The sequence below is a fragment of the Pongo pygmaeus genome, chromosome 19 (assembly GCF_028885625.2).
Source record: "Pongo pygmaeus isolate AG05252 chromosome 19, NHGRI_mPonPyg2-v2.0_pri, whole genome shotgun sequence".
Taxonomy (NCBI): Eukaryota; Metazoa; Chordata; class Mammalia; order Primates; family Hominidae; genus Pongo; species Pongo pygmaeus.
The window spans coordinates 67,562,542-67,582,500 of record NC_072392.2 but is presented as its reverse complement, the minus strand read 5'-3'; the positions used below and the strand labels follow the sequence as shown (position 1 = coordinate 67,582,500).

At 39.7% G+C, this 19,959-nt stretch overlaps 1 protein-coding gene across 2 annotated transcripts in view; it reads left to right on the top strand.

Annotated features, from left to right (window-relative positions):
* The window catches only part of UTP18 (UTP18 small subunit processome component), a 37,251-nt gene extending 19,425 nt beyond the window's left edge, over positions 1-17,826 (top strand). The window contains exons 9-14 of one of the 2 annotated variants that reach the window (XM_054460055.2): positions 118-208; positions 5,184-5,307; positions 7,953-8,127; positions 13,807-13,949; positions 16,860-16,898; positions 17,675-17,826. In XM_054460055.2, coding sequence (XP_054316030.1) covers positions 118-208; positions 5,184-5,307; positions 7,953-8,127; positions 13,807-13,949; positions 16,860-16,884 — 558 coding nt within the window. In that variant the 3' untranslated portion in view covers positions 16,885-16,898; positions 17,675-17,826. Of the gene's footprint in view, positions 1-117; positions 209-5,183; positions 5,308-6,911; positions 6,967-7,952; positions 8,128-13,806; positions 13,950-16,859; positions 16,899-17,674 lie in introns of those variants that run through there. The other variant, XM_054460056.1, reaches the window with a different exon arrangement.
* Positions 17,827-19,959: the final 2,133 nt, after the last annotated feature.

Genomic DNA, 19,959 nt, shown 5'->3' with positions numbered 1-19,959 from the left:
GGAAAAATAAAGTTGAGTAGGTGCTAGAAAATAGAGAACTAGGTTGTTTTTACTCTACATGGTGTGATTCTTCTGTATACTTTCTAACAGTTTGATAAATAATATTTATTGTTTTAGACCAAAGAACTAATTGGAAGCATGAAAATTAATGGAAGGGTTGCAGCATCCACGTTCTCTTCAGATAGTAAGAAAGTATACACCTCTTCGGGTAAGACGACGACATGAAAGAAGCTAAGGATATTTTTACATTTTAAATTTTGGGCCAGGCGCGGTGGCTCACGTCTGTAATTCCACCACTTTGGGAGGGCGAGGAGGGCAGATCACTTGAGGTCAGCGGGTAAGACCAGCCTGGCCAACATGGTAAAACTCCGTCTCTACTAAAAATAAAAAAAGTAGCTGGGCATGGTGGCATGGGCCTGTAGTCCCAGCTGCTTGAGAGGCTGAGGTGGGAGAATCTCTTGAACCTGGGAGGCAGAGGTTGCAGTGAGCTGTGATTGGGCCACTGCAGTCCAGCCTGGGGGACAGAACGAGACTCCATCTCAATAAAAAATTTTTTTTTAGCCATCTATCCTGGGCGACAGAGCAAGACTCTGTCTCAAAAAACAAAAAACAGAAAACAAAAAAAAAACCTAGGACCAGGCGCGGTGGCTTACGCCTGTAATCCCAGCACTTTGGGAGGCTGAGGCGAGTGGATCATTTGAGGTCAGGAATTTAAGACCAGCCTGGCCAACATGGTAAGACCCTGTCTCTGCTAAAAATACAAAAATTAGCCAGGCATGCTGGCGTTCGCCTGTAATCCCAGCTAGTTGGGAGGCTGAGGCAGAGAATCACGAACCTGGGAGACAGAGGCTGCACTGAGGTGAGATCACGTCTCTCTCTCTCTATATATACACACACACACACATATGTGTATATATACACACATATATGTGTATATACACACATATGTGTATATATACACACACATATATACACACATACACCCGTGTATATACACATGTAGACACACATGTGTATATATACACACATATACACGTGTATATATACACACATACACACATACACACGCGTGTATATACACACGTGTATATATACACACATACACACATATATGTGTATATTTAACAAAAAGTTGTGTTTGGTTTTAAAGTTTCTTTTTAGCTAGAAAATCAGATTTATTTTTAGAATTCATTTTTGTTGCCATTGCCTTCTCATTAATAATAGTGGAGGGCTAACAATTTAACATGCAGTTTTAACATGTTTGGGGAAAGAATGGGAAGATAATGCTTATTTAAAAGATTATTCAGGGGTAAATCATTCTCCTATGATTCCCCATACTATGAAAATTAAAATAAAATTTTATATGCCTTTTTTTCCCTATTCTATCTTTTGTCACTTGGTTTTCAGGAAACTTTCAGGGGGGCAAAGGAAAAACTTCCACTACAGTTTCATTTATATTAACATTCTTGAAATGACGAAATCGTAGAAATAGAGAATAGATTAGTGGTTGTGAGGGTTTAAGGAGGATTTGAGGGCAGGAGAGAAGTGGAGGTGGCTATAAAAGAGCAACAGGAGGGGTCCTTGTGGTGATGGGAAGTTTTGTGTCTTGACTGTATCAGTGTCACTATCCTGGTTGTAATGTTGTCCTGTATTTATGCAAAATGTTAACATTGGGGGGAAACTGGTAAAGAGTACACTGTGTTTTCTGTATTATTCCTTACAGTGTATGTGAATCTAAAAGGCATAATTTTAAATAAGTAGTCCTACCTTTCTTAAAAAGATAAGGCAGACATTATTTAAAAAAAGATGATTCATTTGAAGGTTTTCTGACTTTCTTTTTGAAAGTTACTTAAAATCATCAGCCCTTGTAGCAATACTCTCTTGACTTTGATAGTGTGTTAAATTTTCTACATTATTGTCCTTTCTGACATTTCTGTAGCTCTTTTGATTAACCTGCACTGTCCTGCTCTTCTACCTTTCTGACTTCCCTAAGTCTTCTTAAGTCTTACTGTCTGTCCCAAAGGACCGTGGGGGCCATCCCTTGGGACAGCTACATAATCTTAGTTTAGCTAATGCTGTGTTTGGTAGCGGGAGGCTTTCAAGTGGTTCTGCTCTGTGAGTAGTAGTCAGCAACCTCTGTAAAGCATTTTAGCATAATTTTTATTTGACCTCAGCTAGGAGCATTTGGTAATATAACATTAATAAAATTAATAGCATTAATTAAAATTATTTTTTAACTTTTAAAAAGGATTAATTTTAGCATTAACATTAATTTTTGTTGTGTTTTTATCCTAGAATCAGACTTTCACAAGGTTATTTACATTTGTATGTTTTTAATCAATGCATATAAGGCCAGGAGCAGCTATATTTTCTGTATTATACTAGTTTTTGTGAGAAGAAAGAAGAAACAGAAAGAGGAAGAAAGGAGGGAGGGAAGGAAGGAAGGAAAGAAAGATGGAAGGAAGGAAGGAAAGAAAGGAAGAATTAGTTCAGAGTAATATTCCTGATGAAATGGCCCTTGGCCCTGGGAGAGAGAGAGTCGGGAAGGGAGAAGAGGTTGGGGAGGGAAAAGAGGTGGGGAGGGTTGATCAGCAGAGGTACTGAGATTTGATATATGAATTGGACGCAGATGTAATGTATTTACAAATTTGGTCATGGCTGTGGAGATCTAATTTATCATAAGGTCCTAAGAAAGCAGGGAAGGAGAAATCAAAAGTTGAGCCTTGGTAAGTTAGGGGTAATTTTGAAATTTTGATGGTTCTCTTCCTCTTTCTCCCCTTCTTTCTACTTTTCTTCTTCTTTTTTTTTTTTTGAGACAGAGTCTCACTCTGTTGCTTAGGCTGGAGTGCAGTGGCATGATCTCGGCTCACTGCAACCTCTGCCTCCTAAGTTCTAGCAATTTTCCTGCCTCAGCCTTCTGAGTAGCTGGAATTATAGGCGTATACCGCCATGCCCGGCTAATTTTTTGTATTTTAGTAGAGACGGGGTTTCCCTGTGTTGCCCAGGCTGGTCTCTAACTCCTGAGCTCAGGCAATCCACCTGCCTCGGCCTCCCAAAGTGCTAGGATTACAGGCGTGAGCTACCGCGCCCAGCCACTTCTTTTTTTTTTGAGACTGAGTCTTGTGTTGCCCAGGCTGGAGTGCAGTGGTGCGATCTCTGCTCACTGCAACCTCTGCCTCCCGGGTTCCAGCAGTTCTCCTGCCTCAGCCTCCTGGGTAGCTGGGATTACAGGCACACACCAACACATCGGCTAACTTTTGTATTTTTAATAGAGACAGGGTTTCATCATGTTGGCCAGGCTGGTCTTGAACTACTGACCTCAGGTGATCTGCCCGCCTTGGCCTCCCAAAGTGCTGGGATTATAGGCGTGAGCCACTGCGTGTGGACCCTTTTCTTATTCTGTATGGAGTCGTTTGTGTGATTAGTAACATATTGTTCACATTACACTGTTACATGTAAAGAATAATTTGAGATAAAAAGAGTTGAAGAATTTACCTTTTTCTAACTTTACTCGTTTTGTCTTTGTTTACTTATGGAATTCTTTTTTATTTTATTTTTTTTGAGACAGAGCATTGCTCTGTCTCCTAGGCTGGAGTGCAGTGGTGTGATCTTGGCTCACTGCATCCTCTGCCTCCTGGGTTCAGGCGATTCTCATGCCTCAGCCTCCCCGAGTAGCTGGGATTACAGGCATGTGCCACCACGGCCAGCTAATTTTTGTATTTTTAGTAGAGATGGTGATTCACCATTTTGGCCAGGTTGGTCTCGAACTCCTGGCCTCAAGTAATCCGCCTGCCTCGGCCTCCCAAAGTGCTGGGATTACAGGCATGAGCCACCATGCCTGGCCATCTCATGGATTCTTTGTTGCCTTTTTTGCCGTAAGTCATCAACTCATGACCATTTCATGCACTTGCTTTCTAGATGTTCTTGCTTTTGATCTCTTCCCATTTTAGTCTACTGAGAGACTAATCTTTAAACACTTTCCTTTATTATAACATTAATGTACCGGCAGACATATAAGACAAAGGTTTTAAAATTTGATCCTATTCAGTTTTCCCAAATGTGTTTTACTGCTGCTTAACCTGCACCCTTACTCTAGCCTGGAACATTTTATTTGTTAGGGAGTTGAAACTGAGATTCACTGAATTCTCATTGGGAGAATAAGAGTACATATGGAAGGGTGAACTTTAGAGCAATATCCTGCAAGGAAGGATATTGAGGTACTAGAAAAAGGAAGAGGTAAAATAGTGAGGATCCACTTTTGAGATGGATGTAGGGTCATTAGAGTAAACTATTTGTGCTTATTCATAAGCTTGTGTTTAGCATTTTTTTAATCATTTAAATAACTTGGTAATAGATAAATTGTGTGTGTCTTCTTAATTATATATTCACGTGTTCTGGATCCGTTCATTTTTCACTTCTTCCTCTTCCATCATCATTAACAGTTCGGTATCTAAATCACTAACCTTGCCTATTAGGTAGTCTAATACCTGTTGATAGATGTTGGAAGAGTTATGCTAGTGAGTGGTGTTTTGTTTTGCTTCAGATTTTTGCTTCAATAATTTATCTGAGTGGAACTTAGAAGCTTTTTCTAAAAGTTCAACTCAAACCAACAGCTTGTGATTTTTTCCTGTAAACCTGAAAGTACTGTCTATTAGTGACTAACTGATGCAGTTTTCTTCTGTGTATGTGAATGTATACAATAAATATTCTTAGGCTGGGCATGGTGGCTCACACCTGTAATCCCAGCACTTTGGGAGGCCAAGGCAGGTGGATCACCTGAGGTCAAGATTTCGAGACCAGCCTGGCCAACATGGTGAAACCCTGTTTCTACTAAAAATACAAACATTAGCTGGGCATGGTGGCACAAACCTGTAATCCCAGCTACTCGGGAGGCTGAGGCAGGAGAATCACTTGAACCCGGGAGGAGGAGGTTGCAGTGTGCCGAGATGGCGCAGTTACACTCCAGCCTGGGCGACGAGCAAAACTGCGTCTCAAAAAAAAAAAAAAAAAAGGGAAAAAGAAAAAAGAAATATTCTTAGTCCAGTTTTCCAGAACTAGGAGGGTTATAATAGGTCTGTATTTGTAGTCTCCTATACTGTTAAGAGGGACTGAGAGTGGCCAGTTTACTTGCCTTTCAAGTTTAAAGCAAAATTAACAACTCTTTTTTTCGCTCTTTTATTCAGGGGATGGAGAAGTTTATGTTTGGGATGTGAACTCAAGGAAGTGCCTTAACAGATTTGTGGATGAAGGCAGTTTATATGGATTGAGCATTGCCACATCTAGGAATGGACAGTATGTTGCTTGTGGGTAAGTAAAGAGAGGTTCTTGTAACCTTAATCACATTGTGCTAATGAGAATATGTTGAGGAATATACTAGATGGTGCATGAGTAGTTCTCTTTATAAACTATTCAGTAACATGAAATTGGTCAACCCAGCTGAGCTTTTTTCATTTTATCATCTTTGTGCAGTGTTTAATAATAATATTACAGTAGTTCCCCCCTTATCTGCAGTTTCACTGTTTGTGGTTTTAGTTACCTGTGGTTAATCACAATCTGAAATCTATATAAGATATTTTGAGAGCAAGAGACCACATTCACGTAACTTTTATTAGGAAACATTGTTATAATTGTTCTGTTTTATTATTAGTTATGTTAGTCTGTTACTATGCCTAATTTATAAATTAAACTTTTTTATAGAGATGTGTGTATAGGAGAAAACACAGTACACATAGGGTTCAGTAATCCACAGTTTGAGGCATCCACTGGGGGTCTTGGAACATATGCCCTGCAGATAAGGAGGGATTACTATAATTGCAGTTGAACACCTTTTTAGCAAAGAAAATGCTGGCGCTACCTTATATCATTGTATTTTTTCCTATTTAAAATACCTGTTTGATCACATCAAGTTTTCCTGTAATTATTTTCAGCTTCTTGTCATTGATGAGGAGATAGAATAAGTAACTTTGGGTTTAAATCTTAAAGATACCTAAAGCATTTTTCCTTTATTCAGCTGGGGGTATAAATAAAAAACATGTTCCTAGGAAATACCATTTGCTAGTATTGTAGAAACTTTAAAAATATTATCTAGAACACATTTTATTGTGCTATTACTGAAAAAATTGGTTATTACACTGGGGAAAAGATGGCTGTGTTCTACTTGATTCTGAAGATGCAGGGTGGGAGGGTGAGGCATTGGATACTTCGCAGTAATTCTAAGCTAACTTACTAAACCACTAATTAGCACCCATAATTCTGTAACTTCAAGAAGTAGGTTTTTATGATTTTCTTAGACCAAACACAGTTGAACCATGAAATGATTTCAGTCATATCCTCCCTGGGATGGGAAGTCAAGGGGTCTTGTCCAGAAACTTAGCATACTCTCTACTCTTTTTTCACTCTCTCCTTCCAGGTTAAAACTGGGGAAACTGCTTGTATATATATCCCTACCACCGTTTGCAAATTGGAGTTTGGGAGGAAAGGCAAGTAGAACTAGGCTATGGAGCTTGGAGACCAGGCCATCTACCTTAGGCAGTAAGACAGTAACAGATCCCTTGGAGGGAGAGTGCCCTGATGAAGGCCCCTTCCTTTCCTACCCATACCCGTGCCAAGCCAGTAGCGAGGGATGTCTCAGCACAAGCCAGGCATTTACCAGGGTAGTGTGCGCTATGGCAGCAATTCATGAGTAGCAGATCTTCTGGGAATAAAGCTCCTTTAAAATGAAGACTGCTGTTTAAACTCATTATAAGTAGTTTATTTATTTTTTTTATTATACCTTTTAAGTTTTAGGGTATATGTGCACAATGTGCAGGTTTCTTACATATGTATACATGTGCCATGTTGGTGTGCTGTACCCATTAAATTTAGCAGTAGGTATATCTCCTAATGCTATCCCTCCCCCCTCCCCCCAACAGGCCCCGGTATGTGATGTTCCCCTTCCTGTGTCCATTGTAAGTAGTTTTAAGAACTGCATTTGCCTCTGTGTGGGGCAAGAAAAACTGCGCAAAAATGATCTTCACTCAGATTTGTGAAGCCAGTCTTCCTTGCCCTCTCTTTTTTGTATCACTTTTTATTAGCCCCCTTTGAAGGGCCTATATAGGAAAGAATCTAATACTAGTAGCTTAAACTCATTTAATTTTAATTGCCCTTCAGTGCAATTGATTTCTGATGTGCTTGGCCAAAGACCGTTTAAGCTTTTAGAATCTTAAAGTTATTCTTAAAGAATCTTAAGCAAATCTTTAAGCTTTTAGAAGAGGAAGAAAGGACAGGGAGATGAGCCTTGAGGTCACTGCAGCAGTAGGCAGGCATCAGGTAATGAGTCACCAGGACAGTAGGAATGGCAATAGGGGAATAGGCAAAGGATGTTTGTAATGTATTTGATAAATGCTTAGAAGATGGGGAGTGGGAGAGAAGTATTCACATTCTCAGGCTCCAGGCCTGTGCAGCCAGAGGAGTGGAATTGTCATTGAAGGGAGGGGGAAGGAGGGGAGGAGGGGTGATGGTGTTAGAGGAGATAATATGCATGTGGCCACCCCCACAAACCGTTAGGAATGCAGTGCATAATTAGGACTAAAGGCACTGATTTGGATGTGGTGGGTGATAGGTGGTCTGTGAGAGTAAATGAGATGAATGAGACACTAGAAGTAGGTTGGAAATAGAATCCTGCGGACAAGAATCAGTGGAGAAAGAGGTGACTGTGAAGGAATCAGGATGCAAGAAGAGTCAGTAAAGTTTAGCCTTCAAGAAGTCAACAGACGGGGGAGAATTTGAATTCTGTTTTCGACCTGTTTGTTTGGAGATTCTATAGGACATCTGTGGCTATAGTGATAGCTGGTCTCTTTGTAACATATGATTCCTGTAAATACCAGTTTGTGGAGTTAAATCTGTATTCACTTAGGTTGTGAAAGCCCTTTTACTTGTTTTTTAATCTATTTTAATCCCTTTTCTCTTTGTAGTTCTAATTGTGGAGTGGTAAATATATACAATCAAGATTCTTGTATCCAAGAAACAAACCCAAAGCCAATAAAAGCTATAATGAACTTGGTTACAGGTGTTACTTCTCTGACCTTCAATCCTACTACAGAAATCTTGGCAATTGCTTCAGAAAAAATGAAAGAAGCAGTCAGATTGGTAAATATTTCATTACCCCTTTATTATTGTTCATTTTTAAATTTAAGTTGAAAACATGCAAGAGTAACAGGAAAGGAGAGCGTTGAATTATTTTTAAAACAGTGGCTTCTTTTGATATAGGAATTATTAGTATTGTAGTTTTTGGATGTGGTTGTTGGAAGGATGCACAGTAGCCACCACATTTGATTATGTCAGTTCTTTCAGTAAAGCTTTGCTGTCCATTCTCACCATTCCTAAAGTGGTCCTCATTTTCAGAGGTTTCTTTTAGTATTAATGTTAAGGACTATATTTAAGGCAGACACTTCATTCCTTCACAATTTTCTTTCCTCATTTACCTTTTTAAGGCCTATTATCTTAACTGAACGGAGGCAATTCTCGGGTTTTGAAAGTAAGTTGAACTTGAAAATTAAATTTTATGAAAGTATTGTAATTTAAATAGCTAGGTAGTACCTTTGAATATACCCTTTGTGTCAGGAATCCGCAGGACCACCTCCAGGTTTGGTGGCTAACTAGAGACGACTTCCAGGACTCTGCATATGTTCATTGAACTCATGACTAAAATGTATTGCAGTGAAAAGGATACAAAGCAAAATCAGCAAAGGGAAAGGGTACATGGAGTAAAGTCTGGAGGAAACCTTCTAAGAGTCCTCTTCTAGTAGAGTCACACAGGACAGTTTAATTCCTCCAGTAATGAGTTGTAACAACAAGTGTTAAGTGTTTTCTACCTGGGAAGCTCATTAGAGACTCATTGCAGAAGGTTTTTACTGGGACTTCATATAGGTACCCTCTGCCTAGCATGTACCAAAATTCTAGATTCCCAGAAGAAAAGCCAGGTGTTTAGCATAAATCACATTGTTTGTACAAACAGCTTAGGCACAGTGAGCTACCCATATCATTTAGGGAAAGTTTCATGCCAGTATAGGGACTGTGTGCTAGTCAAGTTCTCCGACATTATGCAGTGGCCACCCTTGTAAGCAGACCTTTCTGTTTTTTTTTTTTTTTTTTGAGACCAAGTCTCTCTTTGTTGCTCAGGCTGGAGTGCAGTGGTGCGATCTCGGCTCACTGCAACCTCCGCCTCCTGGGTTCAAGCGATTCTTCTGCCTCAGCCTCCTGAGTAGCTGGGATTATAGGCATGCGCCACCATGCCCAGCTAATTTTTGTATTTTTTTTTTTTAGTAGTGACGGGGTTTCACCATTTTGGTCAGGCTGGTCTCGAACTCCCGACCTCATGGTCTGCCTGCCTCGGGCTCCCAAAGTGCCGGCCGGGATTACAGGAGTGAGCCGCCGCGCCCAGCCCAGAACTTTCTAAGGATGGCAGCCTCGGGCCTATGTAAACTCTTTTCTGCCCAACATCAGAGCTCACTTTCAGTGTCACCCCATCTCTGTGAAGTTTCCTACTCTTCAGGCAGAGCCAATTTCCTCATTCATTTAACAATTTTTTGCTCAAGGCACCAGGTATACAGAAGGCATAGAACTTTGAATAGCAGAATTACGTTTGCTGCTGTGTGTGTACTGCCAGATTGTATGCACTTTACAAAGTGTGTTATTTTTATTGTGCTCACTTGGCAAAAAGCCTTGCATCTGCCATCAGCTTTGTATTAGAATATATCATTTACAAAGATTTAGAAACAGTTCTACAAAAAGTTTGAGCCAAATAACAGTTCTTCAGAGGATTAACTTAACCAAAGTAAACAGTTAATAAAGGGCAGAATTGTGATTTAGATTCCACATTTTTTTCTAGCAGTTCATTGGTTTTCTGGCTGAATTCCACAGAATCCTAGATTCTGCACAGGGCTTTATATGGCATGTAGGGCAAGGAGGAGGCTAAGCTCCTTACTTGTATCATGTAGAGCAGTGTCATTGTTGTCTGTGGTATATATTGGGATTCTGCATATGATTTCCTTAAGAAATGTTTTGTTGTGCTGGGCATGTGGCTCAGACCTGTAATCCCAGCACTTTGGGAGGCTGAGGTGGGTGGATCACTTGAGGTCAGGAGTTCAAGACCAGCCTGGCCAACATGGTGAAACCCCATCTGTACTAAAATTACAAATATTAGCTGGGCATTGTGGTGGGCGCCTGTAATCCCAGGTACTCAGGAGGCTGAGGCAGGAGAATCGCTTGAGCCTGGAAGGTGGAGGTTGCAGTGAGCCGAGATCGTGCCTCTGTACTCCAGCCTGGGTGACAGAGTAAGACTCTGTCTCAAAAACAATAACAAGAACAACAAAATGGTTTGCTGGAAAAAGAATGAAAATTACAGCATAGCATTTTATTGCTATGCTGTTGAATGAATCATTTGATAAATGAGAAGGTTCTAATTCAAGTCAGCTTTAAAATCCCTGCTCCCTAATGGGAGTGGTATACTAGTAATATTAACCTTTTATCACTTTAATGGTAGTAAATTGTTTTAGAAAACCATGGGATCTATCTCCTCTTGACATAATATATTCTGCAAGACACATAATAGTTCTGCATTGTTTGCTTCAGTGATCATGACAGCATTTATATTTTTTTTATTGTGGCAAAATCACACAAGGAATTCATTAGTAAAAGCCAAATACAGTTTTTAAATGGTAGTCAACCATAATGTCTAATGGAAAGAAGCCAGGCATAGCAGCTCCATAATGCCTTGGTAAAACATTGTTAGCATTGTTAGCATTGTTAAATGCAATCAATTCCTTATAATGATCCAGACGGTTTTGTCATCCCATTACAAAGCACTGTGAATTTAAGCTGTTGGAATAGTAGGAGACTCAGAAGTCAAATTCCTGTTACATTGAGAATTTTGGATGTAGTAGAACGTCATGGAACTTTCTACCCATTAAATCAAGGATGAGCGAGCTTTTTACTTGTTGAATTTTGATATCTGGACACTTAACTGTTGTGATAGAAATGGTATTAGAAAGCCGGCTGCGGTGGCTCATGCCTGTAATCCCAGCACTTTGTGAGGCCGAGGCAGACAGATCACCTGAGGCCAGGAGTTACAGAAGTTGGATCTTTATAGGCATTTTTCCTAATTAATGGTTCAATTATAGCTTTTAAAATGGGGGCTATAAATAGATGTCAGAGCACAGCATAGTTTTAATCAGGTGAGATCATTGGCCTGAGGGAAGATTCACCAATGCATTGAGAGATTACACTGGGGAATTTTGCAGGTAGATGCTATTGATCTCTTAGGAGGACATTGTAAACAATCCCCCTCCTTTTCCCGATATTCCAAGTCAGTAGCAGAGAGAAAGTTTAAACATAGGTCAGGTGCAGTGGCCCACACCTTCATCCCAGCACTTTGAGAGGCCAAGGTGAGAGGATCACTTGAGGCCAGGAGTTCGAGACCAGCCTGGCCAACATGGTGAAACCCCATTTCTACTAAAAATACAAAAATTAGCTGGGTGTGGTGGCCCACACCTGTAATCCCGGCTACTCAGGAGGCTGAGACAGAAGAATTGCTTGCCCTCAAGAGGCGGAGGTTGCAGTGAGCTGAGATCGCGCCACTGTACTCCAGCCTGGGCAACAGAGTGAGTGAGACTTGATCTCCAAAAAAAAAAAAAAAAAAAAAAAGAAGTCATTCAGATAGAAAGGTTGGTTCTAGTGTGTTTTGATGAGGAAGAGTCAGAAAACCAGCTCCCCAAACTTCAAAGTCATTCCAGGAAAGTTGGTGAGTGAATGCCTGAGGCATAGTTTCATAGTATCAGGTGAATAGGGTGGGAACAAAAGGCAGAGGTAGAACAGCTTTGTCCTCAGCCCTTGCAGCAAATGTTTTTTTCCTGATCATCTGCTTTCTTGATGATTTGGATCATCTGTTCATAGTTGGGGCATGCTTGAAGGATACAAACTTAAAATAACCCAAGCGAAACACAGTTAAGCTAAGGTACTTATCACAAATTTATATAATATCTGCCTTCCCAAATTAAATGTAAATAAATTTTGCAATATCCACGTTGTGGCTTCTCTCTGTAAAACAGGAGTCTGCTTTTTTACTAAGTGCTTGAAAAAATATATATACTTAAAAGTAATTTCTCGAGGAACCTGTATAGAGAGTGGTATTTAAGAACTTTAGAAGTGAAGTCCAAATTGAGGTACTGCCAACTTCTTAGCTTTAATGGGTCAAGACCACTTCTCATTAGCACCATCGCCTTCACATTGATGCCACGCTGTGCAGGCAGAACCTGCCTTCTGGCAAAGTTGAAAATAATTGAATGTGGCTTGGAGAGTCACTGTAAACAGTATTTTCTTGACAAAATGGTCAGTAAGTATGTATCAGAATTTGGCCTAATATGTGACCGACTGACGCCAGTTTAATAGGTGTATGTATCAGTGGTTTTTACCCAGCACTTGCCTGTGAAAATCACTTTGATTGATGGTATAAAGTCGGACCTAAAAGTGTGGAGGATGACTGACTGCCCAGCTGAATGATAACAGTTGTATATATTTGAACATGAAGGTGCTATATCTCTTGGAAGAGCTAGAGAACATCTGAAAGTGAGCGTTGTTACAATTGTGGCCTAAAGGTAACTGCTTCCACACCTGGGTTTTATTCATCCACAAGTTGGGTGAGGACCTGTCTCAACTCTCCTGAACTTAGGAAGTAGACTCTGGAAAAAGAGACTGTGTGTGTTCCTCCTCATGCTTACGTCTGGCTTTGAGGTGAGCTTTTGGCTCTCTCTAAATCAGAACAGTTTCACTTGGAGTTAGATTTTCATGATTCAGCCCTCTTTGAGGAGAAATTGTAAAAGGCAAAGAGTATATACAATAGTTGAAAATTAAAAGTACAAAATGGCAATTTTATGATAGTAGAATATATGTGGTATGACTTTGCCTAGGCTTCAGTTATGTAAAATCAGACTTTATAATGTTTAATTTTTTTCACCATTTAACTAACCAGATGAATCTTCATGTTTAAAATCTCTTTTCCCTGTGATCAGATTTTAGTATGCTTTACTGTGGTCATTAAGCTAGAGTGGGTACTTCTTACTTTAGTTTATTCGTTAATTTACTCATTCAGCAAACATTTGAATCTTTGAGGCATCATGCTGTACTGACGCTTTTTTCTCTTTCCTCCTTTTCTGCTCAGTTAATAACACATTAAAGATCAAATTTTATAATGTGTACACATGGACACAGAGAGTAGAATAATAGGCATTGGAGACTTGGAAGGGTGGGAGCATGGGAGAGGGATAGGGGACGAGAAATTATCTGATGGGTACAGTGTACATCAAGCTTGTCCAACCCACAACCCAGGACGGTTTGATTGTGGCCCAACACTAATTTGTAAATTTTCTTAAAATATGAGTTTTTTTTTTTTTAGCTCATCACCTGTCGTTAGTGTTAGTGTATTTTATGTGTGGCCCAAGACAATTCTTCCGTTGTGGCCCAGGGAAGCCAAAAGATTGGACACCCCTGTCCACCATTGGAGTGATGGTGACACTTAAGAACCTAGACTTCACCACTGCGCAAGAAATTCATGTAGCAAAACTGCAGTTGCATCTCTTAACTATAAAGTAATAAAAAAATGAAAGATCAAACAATTTTGGAACACTTTGCTGCACTAATAGACTGTACTTTCTTGTGTGCTACAATCAAAATGAGCTTTATGTTTCAGCTGAAATATAGAATGAAGATAACAATTTAAGAAACATGAGCTCCCAGTTGTTACACTTTAAAGCTTTTTATTATCTCCTGCAGGTTCATCTTCCTTCCTGTACAGTATTTTCAAACTTCCCAGTCATTAAAAATAAGAATATTTCTCATGTTCATACCATGGATTTTTCTCCCAGAAGTGGATACTTTGCCTTGGGGAATGAAAAGGGCAAGGCCCTGATGTATAGGTAGGTATTATTTATGTTTAAAAGTCAGAGATACCTATAAACTACTTCTGACTGTATGAAGAGATACTATATATTCTTAATTCTACAGTTAATAAATTGTAGTCTGTTTATCTTGACTCTCATCTTCATTATCTTACTTTGGGTAATTTTATTTTATTATTATATTTTAAGTTTTAGGGTACATGTGCACACTGTGCAGGTTTGTTACATGTGTATACATGTGATATGTTGGTGTGCTGCACCTATTAACTCGTCATTTAGTATTAGGTATATCTCCTAATGCTATCCCTCCCCCCTCCCCCCACCCACAACAGTCCCTGGAGTGTGATGTTCCCCTTCCTGTGTCCATGTGTTCTCATTGTTCAATTCCCACCTATGAGTGAGAATACGCGGTGTTTGGTTTTTTGTCCTTGCGATAGTTTGCTGAAAATGATGGTTTCCAGTTTCATCCATGTCCCTACAAAGGACATGAACTCTTCATTTTTTATGGCTGCATAGTATTCCATGGTGTATATGTGCCACATTTTCTTAATCCAGTCTATTGTTGTTGGACGTTTAGGTTGGTTCCAAGTCTTTGGTGTTGTGAATAGTGCCGCAGTAAACATATGTGTGCATGTGTCTTTATAGCAGTATGATTTATAATCCTTTGGGTATATACCCAGTAATGGGATTGCTGGGTCAAATGGTATTTCTAGTTCTAGATCCCTGAGGAATCACCACACTGACTTCCACAATGGTTGAACTAGTTTACAGTCCCACCAACAGTGTAAAAGTGTTCCTATTTTTCCACATCCTCTCCAGCACCTGTTGTTTCCTGACTTTTTAATGATCGCCATTCTGACTGGTGTGAGATGGTATCTCATTGTGGTTTTGATTTGCATTTCTCTGATGGCCAGTGATGATGAACATTTTTTCATGTGTTTTTTGGCTGCATAAATGTCTTCTTTTGAGAAGTGTCTGTTCATATCCTTTGCCCACTTTTTGATAGGGTTGTTTGTTTTTTTCTTGTAAATTTGTTTGAGTTCATTGTAGATTCTGGATATTAGCCCTTTGTCAGATGAGTAGGTTGTGAAAATTTTCTCCCATTTTGTGGGTTGCCTGTTCACTCTGATGGTAGTTTCTTTTGCTGTGCAGAAGCTCTTTAATTAGATCCCATTTGTCAATTCTGGCTTTTGTTGCCATTGCTTTTGGTGTTTTAGACATGAAGTCTTTGCCCATGCCTATGTCCTGAATGGTATTGCCTAGGTTTTCTTCTAGGGTTTTTATGGTTTTAGGTCTAACATGTAAGTCTTTAATCCATCTTGAATTAATTTTTGTATAAGGTGTGAGGAAGGGGTCCAGTTTCAGCTTTCTCCATATGGCTAGCCAGTTTTCCCAGCACCATTTATTAAATAGGGAATCCTTTCCCCATTGCTTGTTTTTGTCAGGTTTGTCAAAGATCAGATGGTTGTAGATATGCAGCATTATTTCTGAGGGCTCTGTTCTGTTCCGTTGGTCAATATCTCTGTTTTGGTACCAGTACCCTGCTGTTTTGGTTACTGTAGCCTTGTAGTATAGTTTGAAGTCAGGTAGCGTGATGCCTCTGGCTTTTGTACTTTTGGCTTAGGATTGACTTGGCAATGTGGGCTCTTTTTTGGTTCCATATGAACTTTAAAGTAGTTTTTTCCAATTCTGTGAAGAAAGTCGTTGGTAGCTTGATGGGGATGGCATTGAATCTATAAATTACCTTGGGCAGTACTTTGGGTAATTTTCTACCATAAAATGTCACTAGCAGGAAAGTTCACCTGGGGAATATATATATTTTTTGGAAAGCACTATTTTGAGAATGTCAAATTGAGAAAAAGTAGCCACTTTAATAATATTTCCACTTTCTTCGTGCCTTATGTTTAGATTAGCTTTTGCTGATTTAATAATTCAGTTTACTCCACTAGACTTAGTTGATTTCTTTTTAAAAGGTGTTTCTTTCCCTGTAGCTGTAAGCTGTAAATAAGGGTGTTAACCACAAAGATAACCAAAACTTATATGCGCTGTCCAGGTTCTTTTCTGTACCCAACATACTTGGCTATAAAACAGGAACAAACAAAACCTAATTGCATCATTGCTAGAAGATATAGGTGACAAGGTGGAGCTTTAGGGAGAACTAAAGAGCTTTCAGTAGAAAACTTGTGATGTAAATCGCAGCCCTCTTTCCTTGCTCCTTGTGTTGGTAGTGAATGCTACATAGAACCCTGTGTTTATGTTTGTATGCTTTAGGGAATTCCTGCTTTCAAAGTGGACTAAAATCTGGAGTGAAGAAAAGGAGGAATGTAAATTGGTTTTGAGGAAATAGTTGTGAAAGGAGAATATACCAGACAATAATGTGGTTTACAGTTCTACTTACTTTGAAAGGAAAACAGGTTATACCAGGATAATTTCATCAGTCTCATTTCAGATCAGATTTGGAGTGGTTCTGTTTCAGTTTGTATTTTATAAAAGGATGCAGATTCTTATTGCACTTAGAATTTTCTTCCAAATCCTTTGGTATTTTTATAACTGAAATTTTCTTTTCTCTAAGACCCAAAGGCCATTAGATTTTCCACCAGAGCATTGCTTTTTAGAATGACACTGTTTCTAGCTATGCCAGTGACTGGAATTGACTGATGACATTTTTATTGATTATGTCTGATCAGGTATTTCATAGACCCCCCATGGGAAACTTTGGAGTAAGCTTACTCATGTTGTCTAAAATCTGAGGCGTTCAGATCCTCCAGAATGTCAGATTGAGGAGTCTGAATCTAACTGCTTGGTGTGAATGATTGTGATTACATATTTTTCCCACTAAAATCTTCCTAAGTGCCATTCTGTGATCTAATTGAAAACACTGTGGATAATTACAAAGTTGTTTAGATGACTTATTTGTTACTTTTCCAGGTTGCACCATTACTCAGACTTCTAAAGAGACTATTTGAAGTAAGAAAACCCTTTTCTTACAAATTCTGCAGGTTTTAAGATTACACCCATTGCTGTCAGTTGGTGGAAGCAGCACATTAGCTGAGCTTTGTTTCTCTACCCCTAGGTTACTGTATCTTTATTTAGAGGGGTGGGTTGGAAGTAGATAGGAACTGTCTAGCTGAAGTTGGACCCTCCTTTCTTATCCTAAATCACAACAATCTGGCGCAGTTCTTCTGAGGTCTGATCTCTAATGTTGCATTCAATAATTCTCATCAAAATTGTAATTACTGAACATGTTTAATCCAAAAAGACTTAATAACACAGAGAGATGGGTCTTCAGATATAGCTATAGCTCGTATGAGCTTAAATCCTCTTGTTATATATATGTTTCTTGAGAGATTAGCAGCTTGCCCTGTTTCATAGAGCTAGATAATGGGGCTGGCCATTAGTTCTGCTGCCCAATATTTAAAACCATAGAACATCCTTCCCTTCTCATGGTGTCCTTTCGGGCCTGAGATGTGGTGGTTCTGAGATTGAGCTTTGCAATTGGCCTCTTCATCACAGTTGACTGTTTGGTCTCCTCAGAGATTAATGAATGTTGTGGGACTTTGAGAATGCAGATAGATTTAATTAGGCAAAGGATTTTTAAAGGTACAGGCATTTTGGGCAAAGCTTTAGCAAGGAGGGGAAAGCAGTTTAGCTATCCTGTCTCTAAAGATTACATTGCCAGTACGTGTTTGTTGATGACCAGCAGCTGTAAATCAGGTATGTAATTTCTTTTGTTCTTTCCTCAGGTCCAGTTGAGTCACAAGAGAAGCCTGTCTTGATATATCATCTCAGAAACTTTCCTGAATGTGTGATAATACATGGAAAATGATTTATAGATCCAGCTGTGCTTAAGAGTCAGTAATGTCTTAATAAACATGTGGCAGCTTTTGTTTGAAAATAAGTGTATCTGGTTCTTCCCTCCACCCCCAACACACACACACAAACTTGGATGCATTTAAGACTAAACATGAGAAATTGGAAACACCTGTCTGTAGCCAAAAATAATATAAGCAGATTTTCTTATACTTCTCATACAGCTAACCCTGATGCATAGATCTCTTCCTGAATAGATCCCCCTTCCTGAATAGATCTCTCCATGCTTTAGGGGATCAGCTAACAGGTAGTCTCGAGCTGTGGAGGTCAGTCGGCTTGATATGAGAGCAGTGAAATCTCACGTAGTGAAGTTTGAACTTCCAAGTCTTCCAGGAAGGGTGATTTTGGAAATGAAAAGGCTTGTCTGGGCTTATTACTTCAAATCTTTGTCATTGTCATTTGAAGAGGAGCCATAGTAAACGTGGTAGCCTTGTCCTACAGATTATTAGCCACTGCCCTTCCTGGAAATGTTCATTATGCCAACTTAAATGTTTAATTTGTATTTCAAGGTTGACAGCTGGCTCCATAGTTCTCTTATCATAATATAACCTTGCTTGAGACCAGTCCTTAACATTTCTTAGGAAGAACTGATACTATGTCATGCATTTAGGAAATATTAAAGGGGTTGGGCGGGTGTTACGAGAAGTATCAAGTTAGGTCTAATAGCTTTCAGCCCCACCCTCTACTAAAACGTGGAAGAGAGAAGTCAGGGCGGAGGAGGGAGTTTTTTCAGCAACAGAAAGTAGCTCTGCCCAGTGAAGTAATAGGTTCCAGGTCAGTGGAGAGTCCCTTCGTGTCTTCAAGGCTCTCCTGGGTCAGCTGGAGAGGACGTAGGACATAGAGCAGTCCAATAGGTATGGGTTGTGTTAACTTATCCCAGTGTCTTTCTAAAAGAACATTTTCTGTTGAGATGGACTGTTGCAATCTAATTGTGGAGACCCTTCCCCTACTTCCTCCTTTTTCAGCAACTTTTTCCATAGTAAATACTATTAATGCTAAAACCTCGAATTCCTGAAACCAGTGGGCTTGTTAGTGCTATTTCTCTCTCCCATTGCTAGAGGGCAGCATTGGATCACATGAATAGTTGAAGGCAAGGGCTTTTGGAGCTTTTTGCTGTCACCTTGTCCTTAGCTTCAGCTAAATCATTTCAGAAATGGACACCAAGCCTTGTATGTGCTTATTTTGTGTATGGTTTTCAGTTCCCAGAAGTGTGACAATTTATAGGAACTTATCCTACAGAAAATGATGGAAGCAGAGTCTAAATTTTAACTGTTCTTTGTTAAACTCTCTAGATCATTTTTATACACTACTAGGAGCAGAATAAAGAATCCAGTTCTAATCTCCAAGGTAGACAGATGTACTATTTGTTCTACAGACAGAGTTGCTACTAATCCTGTGTCTTGTATTTTAATGTTTAATATTTTTTCCCCCTCAATGAGAGTTAGGGATTTGAGTCAGACTTTCATTGCATCTCCTTGTAACCAGTGCCAAGCTAATTCTTCAAGGAAATGAGATCCATAGCCATGAAATTCTTTATAGATGCTCTTTTGGCAGTTGGCTCTTTTATGATAGCGTGAAAGTGGCTCATGTCTCTGTTTTGGGGGGAACCATCTTGAGCTGTGAGGTGATATTTTGCCATCCAGAGCCACACAGGATGTACTTGGGTATACTTTGAGTGGTAAATCGACAAGTTGAAATCTTTGATGTGTCCCATTCATCTCTCCCCCACCTCCTCACTAATAATTAGTGAACCAAAGAATGATTAGTCTTATGAAGACGTTTCCTCTGTTTAAACAAAGTACAGGTGAAAAGTCATTTGCCTTACCGATGGACGTTAAGTGTGTGTGTATGTGTGTGTTTCTGGTGCGGATATGTAACCTGTTATAAGCCGACCAGCTGAAGAGTTTGTAGGCATATCTGCACCTCCAGTTTGAGGATGGGATAGAGGCAAGCAAATGCCCATGAAGTCAGGTGCTGGCTCACAGCTTCGAAGAGTTAAGCTACTTGGGATGATACTTTTTTTTTTTTTTTTTGAGACGGAGTCTCGCTGTCGCCCAGGTTGGAGTGCAGTGGTGCGATCTCGGCTCACTGCAGGCTCCGCCCCCCGGGGTTCACGCCATTCTCCTGCCTCAGCCTCCCGAGTAGCTGGGACTACAGG